This window comes from Sardina pilchardus, chromosome 1 (genome assembly GCF_963854185.1).
Source record: "Sardina pilchardus chromosome 1, fSarPil1.1, whole genome shotgun sequence".
NCBI classification, from domain to species: domain Eukaryota; kingdom Metazoa; phylum Chordata; class Actinopteri; order Clupeiformes; family Clupeidae; genus Sardina; species Sardina pilchardus.
The window spans coordinates 12,983,037-12,991,863 of record NC_084994.1 but is presented as its reverse complement, the minus strand read 5'-3'; the positions used below and the strand labels follow the sequence as shown (position 1 = coordinate 12,991,863).

Genomic DNA, 8,827 nt, shown 5'->3' with positions numbered 1-8,827 from the left:
CATAATTAACATTTTTAACATAACTGCTAGAAATCATTAGCTAAGTTAGCTGATCAACCTGGTTAGCATAGTTAACATTGTTGGCATTTTTGCAAGCCCACTCTTGCAGGTCCTCAGACATGCACATTTCTAGTCTTGGCTTGTGTTGGTATGTTGCTGTAAGGCATTTGAGGCTTAAGTGTAGGTCAGTTTAAATAAAAGAGATCTCCACTGATGCAGTGTTCGTTTAACACGTTTGTCATCAAACAAACAAACAGGATATCTTTCCTTGGTACAAAAAAAAAAACATCTAAAATAGTTCTGTTTTCCTATTTCTCTCTCCATCAATGCCAGATTAATATGGTACACAATGATATTCACATCTCAAAACAAGTCCATGTTTATGTAAATATTTATTTATTTGTTTCCCCTCGTGTCAGACAACAGGAGAGAATCACACAGCACTGACCCATCTGACTTCCACAAGCAGGTTTATAGTTTACATTTCTGTGAGCGCCTCAAGAGGCAGGATGATGGTTTAGATTTGTGTATGAGGGCTTCTACAAGCAGGCTTACGGTTACAATATTTCTGTGTGAGTGCTTCGTCAAGCAGATGTATACTTCAAATTCAGCAATGCTGACTTTCCAACTCGGCTATGACCTCTGGGCACCGTGCTCAAGGTCATGACAGTGCACTGGTGGAAACAAGACAGCAACTCTCTGAAAGATCCGATCCTGAACAACTTAGTCCCGATGTCCAACAAACCGAGCTGCCCATAAATGTTTACTCCGACCAAGGTCAGAGCAGATTCCTACAACTGATCCCGGTCCTTGGTCCTGGACTAACTGGATGTGAACTTTTCCACCCCACAGTGATACCAAACAATTCAGACATCACATCAAACAAATCAAGCCTCCTCTGGTTATAGGCCCCAAATGTAATCTGGGTATAGACCCCAACTGTAATCTGGTTATAGGCCCCAGCTGTAATCTGTTTACAGATCCCAATTGTAATCTGGTTATAGAACCCAACTGTAATCTGGGTATAGGCCCCAGCTGTAATCTGTTTACAGATCCCAAATTGCAATCTGGTTATAGGCCCCAACTGTAATCTGTTAACAGATCCCCAATTGTAATCTGGATAGAGGCCCCAACTGTAATCTGTTAACAGATCCCCAACTGTAATCTGGGTACAGACCCCAACTGTAATCTGGTCACAGAACTCTGGCTCTGATCTTGTGAACGATTAAACTGAAAACAGAACCACTGGAAAGGCTGCGTCTCTATTTTTGTGTTTATTTTTCATTATTTAGTTATTTACTTAGTTTGTGTTGGTATGTTGCTGTAAGGCATTTGAGGTTCAAGTGTAGCTCAGTTTAAATAAAAGAGATCCCCACTGATGCACTGCAGTGTCCGTTTCACATGTTTGTCATCAAACAAACAAACAAAAAAATACAACAAAGGAAACTCAAGTTCTTTCTCCACAGAGAAAATACAGGAAGGGGAGGGACTAAGGGGAAATCCTTGAAGACGGTTGGTCAAAAGTCCAGCCACTCAGACATGTAGATGCAGTTTGATGGCGAGATCTCTCCTCCCTCGTGACAATCATCAAACACCTGGAAAACAACAGAAAATAAAAAGTTATTCTAGAATTATGCCACTGGGATCTACAACTGAAATTCATAAAGGTGGCTTATTATCATTATTACTTCAACTGGCAACATTCTGATGGCCTTGTTTTGTTTATCACCAGTGTTGGTCATCTTACTTTTAAAAAGTAATTAGTTACCGTTACAAATTACTTCTGCCAAAAAGTAATTGAGTTAGTAACTCAGTTACCACACTGTAAAAATAATTAGTTACTCAGCAAAGTAACTGACGTGCATTTTTATGTTCTATAACGCTATTACGTTCTATAACATCTTTAACGTCAAACATATTTATTATAGCCTAACTGATTGAAGAATAAAAACAATTATTCGGTACAATTAGTGGGTGGAAGTCAGAACGTGCGCATGGCAGGCCCGGCGTGGCTATCGGGAGATGCGGGAGGATTCCCGGTGGGCCGTTAACGTATTGGGCCGGTCTGATTATTGTGAGCTTAAATATATTGTTTCTGACGATTTGCTGCGCTCTCGCGGCACTTCAGCAGCCAGGGCTGTGCGGTCGCGGAAGATAACGTTCCGTTTCAGTGAAGTAGCCCTGTGAGAAACTATAGAAATCCTACAGACAGAGAAAGTGCACATTTACTTGTCACTATTATGCCTATAAGCTATCGTGGCAAGTTTGGTGATTTGGTGAGTAGCCTATTCAAGTCTTTTCCCCTCCTGAAGTTGGAAGTGGGCCTATAATGAAATGATTTCCAGATTCCACTCTGATGTACAGTATCTTAGCTATGCCTAGTCTGTTAAGGGTGATGGCATTTATTTATTAGCTCAGGGGGAGGGTATTCCATCCTACTTGATCCTATCCAGTGAACGCGCTTCATTCAGCCAAATTGTAGTAACGCGACGCTTTAAATTCTCAGTAACGATAACGGCGTTGCAACGATGAGAAACGTAATTAATTAGATTACTTCGTTACTGACAAATTAACGCCGTTAGTAACGCCGTTATACTTAAACGCCGTTACTACCAACACTGTTTATCACACACCACAAAGTGGAATACACCATGTTCACTAGCAGTCGCAGGTGTACACACAAACACAAAACAAAGAGTACACACAAACACACACAAGCAGCACACACAACCATACACAGGGTCACCACATCAGCCTCAAGATCTGTGGACATCCTGTGTCTGTGTATATCTCGTCTGTGTTTATGTTTACACCCTGTGTGTGTTACCTTAAAGTAGCCTACTGTACTAGAAACAATTGAGAAAGGTTTAATATCTATTCATTCATTGCATCGTCCAGAATGTTTATTTCTATAGTTCTCTCGATTAACATTTAGCACAGGGTAGGCACTGCCTTCCCTGCCCCACACACACACACACACACACACACGGTCTTGAGGCTGATTGACTGCAGATGGGCACTCACACACAAGCAGGGTCTTGAGGCTGATTGACTGCAGATGGGCACTCACACACAAGCAGGGTCTTGAGGCTGATTGACTGCAGATGGGCGGGCACACACACACACACGTACCGGACAGAGTCCGCAGGGCGTTTTGACGAGGCCGGTGGGCTGGATGATGGGGTTGACCCCGCGGTAGATACACACACACACACACACACACACACACACACACACACACACACACACACACACACACACACACACACACACACACACACACACACACACACACACACACACACACACACACACACACACACACCGGACAGAGTCCGCAGGGCGTCTTGACGAGGCCGGTGGGCTGGATGATGTGGTTGACCCCGCGGTAGATACACACACACACACACACACACACACACACACACACACGTACCGGACAGAGTCCGCAGGGCGTCTTGACGAGGCCGGTGGGCTGGATGATGTGGTTGACCCCGCGGTAGATACACACACACACACACACACACACACACACACACACGTCCCGGACAGAGTCCGCAGGGCGTCTTGACGAGGCCGGTGGGCTGGATGATGGGGTTGACCCCGCGGTAGATACACACACACACACACACACACACACACACACACACACACACACACACACACACACACACACACACACACACACACACACACACACACACACACACACACACACACACACACACACACACACACACACACACACACACACACACACGTACCGGACAGAGTCCGCAGGGCGTCTTGACGAGGCCGGTGGGCTGGATGATGGGGTTGACCCCGCGGTAGATACACACACACACACACACACACACACACACGTACCGGACAGAGTCCGCAGGGCGTCTTGACGAGGCCCGTGGGCTGGATGATGGGGTTGACCCCGCGGTAGACACACACACACACACACACACACACACACACACACACACACGTACCGGACAGAGTCCGCAGGGCGTCTTGACGAGGCCCGTGGGCTGGATGATGGGGTTGACCCCGCGGTAGAGCTTCATCTGGCCGTCCACACTGCCTACCGTGCCCTCTTTGGCGGCGATGATGGTCATCTCCACCTTCCCGTCGAAGATCAGCGTGTTCAGGATCGTCTCGATGTCCTCCATGGACAGGTCCACCTGGAGAGAGAGAGGAGAGAGAAGGAGAAAGGAGAGGAGAGGAGAGGAGAGGAGAGGAGAGGAGAAAGAGAAAGAGAAAGAGAAAGAGAAGAGGAGAGGAAAAGAGAGAAAGAGGAAGGAAGAGAGGAGAGGAGAGAAAGAGGAGAGAGAGGAGAGGAGAAGAGGAGAGAAGAGAGAGTCTCAACGTGTGGAACAACCATTCATATTGCAAGGCTCTTTCATCGACCTCCATCAGAAGGGAGAGGAAGTGCCGTCACGATGCCAAAATCATGACTATGATGTGACCTGTATCTTGAGTACCTCAATAAGGAACCTGAAATAATACCACGGCAGAGACCTCCCAAAACCTCAGGAAAGGAAAATGTGAGGGACCCCATTTATTTTGCCCATTTTCCGGCACTGATGAAGTCACATTCTGATATCATCTGTATAATAGATATTTATTAAAACAATGAATGCCGCTATCACTTATGTTGCTACGTTGCTGTGTGTGTGTGTGTGTGTGTGTGTGTGTGTGTCCTATTACCTTGCTGATGCCCAGCTCTGAGATGTACTTCCAGACCTCGTGGGAGGTGGCGAAGGAGCTGTTCCTCTGGACCATCGGAGACTGCTTACTGTCTCTAGCCGCTTCAGCCTACACACACACACACGCATATTACACACATATCTTAGACCTATAACCCAACTCAGGGAGAGAAGGGCATTGCAAGAAATGCATCACTCACTTGCACGCTCACAGTCCATCAGTCCACGAGACACATTTAGATATCTTGAACCAGATCCGGTGTGTTTGTGTGTGTGTGTGTGTGTGTGTGTGTGTGTGTGTGTGTGTGTGTGTGTATCCTTCCCCTCACCTTGCTCTGCAGGAATTTGAAGCATTGTTGGTTGAGCACCTCCACAAACTCCGACTCAAAGTCCTGGTCGCTGTACCAGGCCCCGCCCGTCACCGAGCGATCCGGCTGCAGGTTATACAGCATGTACACCTTCTTCTTGGAGGCCTAGCACACACACAGGTCATATACAGCATTAACACCTTATTCTTGGAAACTACCCCCCCGCACGCACACGCGCACACAGACACACACACACACAGCTGTGCTCACTTACAGCGACAGATTTGACGGCCTTGATGAGCTTCTTGCTCTCCAGGTTCTTGAGGATCTTGTTGATCTCGGTGAGAGGGAGGTTGCTCTTGAACCGGATATCTCTGCTCCAGATGCCTGACACCGAGGACAGTGAACATAACAATACGATTAGAATGTTACTAATAGAACACCAAGGACAGTTAACATAACAATACGATTAGAATGTTACTAATAGAACACCGAGGACAGTTAACATAACAATACGATTAGAATGTTACTAATAGAACACCAAGGACAGTTAACATAACAATACGATTAGAATGTTACTAATAGAACACCGAGGACAGTTAACATAACAATACGATTAGAATGTTACTAATAGAACACCGAGGACAGTTAACATAACAATACAATTAGAATGTTACTAATAGAACACCGAGGACAGTTAACATAACAATACGATAAGAATGTTACTAATAGAACACCGAGGACAGTGAACATAACAATACGATAAGAATGTTACTAATAGAACACCGAGGACAGTGAACATAACAATACGATAAGAATGTTACTAATAGAACACCGAGGACAGTGAACATAACAATACGATTAGAGTGTTACTAATAGAACAATGAGGACAGTGAACAAAACAATACGATTAGAATGTTACTAATAGAACACTGAGGACAGAGAACATAACAATACGATAAGAATATTACTAATAGAATAATGATGACAGTGAACATAACAATACAATTAGAATGTTACTAATAGATAGAACACAGGGGACAGTAAACATAACAAAACGATTAGAATAGTACTAACGGAACATAACAATACGATTAGTATGTTACTAGTAGACCATCACAATACAATTGAAATGTTACTAATTACTGTAAGTCGCCTTGGATAAAAAGTGTCTGCCAAATGAACGCAATTGTAAATGTATGATACAATTAGAATGTTACTAACATTATGTTCAATCTGATGGTACTGAACTCATGTCAGCGATATGAATGACAATTAGTGGAAATTCTACATCTGTGCTCTATAACTAGGCAATGCCTTACAGATGCTAACCTATACACCTCTTTAAATGTTTAAGCATTGCAGTAGGAGCTGAAAGAACTGCAGGCAGAAAGCCACCAGGTCTCACATTGTATCATTCTGACATGATCTATTAGATGTATCTTATATTAAATTATATTATATCTGTCGACAATAACAAGTCGCTACATCTTGAATGTCTTAGAAATATAGTGCACTTGTTTTACATAACGTTATCCGCCAAGTTGCTCAATCAAAGTCCTGAATTTGACATGACTGTCTATTAGCTTTAACATTTTTCTGCACTTTTGTAGGATGCAATATACACATTGACTCTCAAGGCTTGCTTGTGTGTGTGTGTGTAGTATCTACAAAACACAAAAGTAAGCATTTAACAAATTGGGTATGTGCAGTAAAACAAACACAGACAAACAAACAAAAAATCAGCTTAGCAACCTTTGTTTCCGGCATCTTCTATGACCTGGTAAACCAGCTTCTCCTGGTTGTCGGAGCCCTTCATCTTGCTGTAGAGACAGGAATAGGGACATCAGACACTAGGCAGCCTTACAGTTTTTTTTTTTTAAATATTTTAACATTTTTCTCATTTTAATAATTTCCGTAAATTTAACCCACATTTTAACATTCCAACTTAAGTCTCATTTCTAAAGCTCAACATTGGTGTAATATATGGTTGGCTCCGGACCTGAGGGATGTGTATTGGCTCTAGACCTGAGGGTTATGTGTTAGCTCGAGACCTGAGGGTTATGTGTTAGCTCGAGACCTGAGGGTTATGTGTTGGTTCTAGAACTGAGGGTTGTATTTTGACTTTAGACCTAAGGGCTATGTGTTGGGTTAGTCATTGTTTTTCACCTTGTTGACTGGTTGTCTTTCATTCTATAGAGGAGGCCATTACTGTTCCTCAGGAGGTCCAGCTGACCCTGTAAACACACGCACACGCACGCGCACACACACACACACACACACACACACACACACACACACACACACACACACACACACACACACTATGATTACCTCCAACATGTCAGAAATTGGATCAGATCAAAGTTATACTAATGAATGTATGCCTTGAATCACATGACATGTGTGGCTGCTACAGAGAGAGCACTAAACCAGAACCAGAAACCAGCAGACAACATGGAATCAGAATCAATAGAAACAATGTTACAAGACGTAGAGCAGGAAACAAATAAACTGTTCGGCCTTTTTGCTCAACATAGACAGCCAGGCAGGCATATTCAACCTGGCTTAGCCGACCTACTCATGGCCATGGCTTTTAAAGTTAGCCTAAGCTACACGTCTCCGTTATTCTTACCACCGACAGCAGCCTGTTGATGGCCATGGCCCGCTGCTGAGGCTCTACGTGGGGCATGTCATTCTGGATCACGAGGTCTGTGATTCCGTGCGGGAACTGGGCACACAAATCCTTAATCCTTATGAAATGAAGAAAAGGGCAAAACAACAGATCCGCATGTCAAGCATCGTGTTAAACAGAGATGTTGTTCATTTTAAAATGGGTCCAAAAGACACGAATGTTTTGAATTGCAGTTAGGCTTATGCAATCGTAAACGTTACCTAGCCGAGCACTCAAAAGTGAGACGCTAACTTTAGTTTAATGTTAATGTACCCCTTAGTTTGGAGGGTTATTTAAATCAGGTATGTGACATAAAGACGTCTCTTCTCTCCGTGAATACTGCGCGATTTCTGCTGTTGACGTTAACTGAATCTGAATCTGTAACTTAGCAAACGAGCTAGCATTACATTAACCCACAGCGTTTGGCAATACATCCAACTCACTCAACTCACACATTTCAAGGATGATAATAGTCATTCCAAGCACCATATTGCTGGACATATGTCCTTGCAAACACTTCTACACTTAGAAAACGTTTAGCTAACTGGTTGGCTGGACTTAGCCTGACTTGTGGCTAGCCATCTAAACAATTCGTGCCGTAAGTTGTAGGCTATCTGACCTGTTCTCAATGTCCACTGGATCCGTAGATTCCTTTTTCACCTTCACATCCGCCATATCTGGTATGCTTTGGTAAAATCACATCAAATAATATTTATTCTTGAAAGCCGACAAGCCTCTGCGGTTCACCCATAAACGACACTGAATGTAATCCACCATCAACATTTCAGCATGGCTAGCTGGGTCCTTCGCGAAAGAGTGACGTACGCTGTGCTTTTAGAAGCCTGTGGACAGCCTAATCAAAAAAGTTTTGGGCCTACCGGTAGGCCTACATCATATTGCGATGAGACCAGAGACGTGCAAAAATGTTGCCCTCAAAGGTGAATAAGATGTCAACGACTATGAGAAGACTATGCTCTCAGTCAACAAAGTTTGCTCTTTTGAGTAAAATGTCAAACAATGAAACCTAAAATGCCTTTCAGAATGGCAAACTCCACTGGATGGGATAGACGATGGGATAGGGGTAGCTAAGTACAGACATCATGTTTTGCTCTCACAAATCCAATGTTGAAAATAAGTGATTTTCCACA

General features: G+C 43.7%; 1 protein-coding gene across 1 annotated transcript; it reads right to left on the bottom strand.

The window, feature by feature from the left end:
• Positions 1-373: 373 nt before the first annotated feature.
• On the bottom strand, positions 374-8,488 carry polr3f (polymerase (RNA) III (DNA directed) polypeptide F). Its single transcript, XM_062555835.1, has 9 exons — positions 8,299-8,488; positions 7,641-7,758; positions 7,175-7,242; positions 6,761-6,828; positions 5,280-5,392; positions 5,027-5,170; positions 4,699-4,806; positions 3,981-4,172; positions 374-1,595 (listed from the first exon to the last, which is right to left on the bottom strand). Exons 1-9 carry the CDS (start codon positions 8,352-8,354, stop codon positions 1,518-1,520), a joined length of 945 nt encoding a protein of 314 aa, XP_062411819.1. The 5' UTR covers positions 8,355-8,488; the 3' UTR covers positions 374-1,517.
• Positions 8,489-8,827: the final 339 nt, after the last annotated feature.

Bases quoted from the DNA above. Each gene is read 5' to 3' on its own strand.
- polr3f (XM_062555835.1), bottom strand. From the start codon at position 8,354: ATGGCGGATGTGAAGGTGAAAAAGGAATCTACGGATCCAGTGGACATT. The intron at 7,759-8,298 runs GTCAGATAGCCT...TCATTTCATAAG, and splicing joins CCAGTGGACATTGAGAACAG to GATTAAGGATTTGTGTGCCC. The intron at 7,243-7,640 runs GTAAGAATAACG...GTGTGTTTACAG, and splicing joins TCAACAGGCTGCTGTCGGTG to GGTCAGCTGGACCTCCTGAG.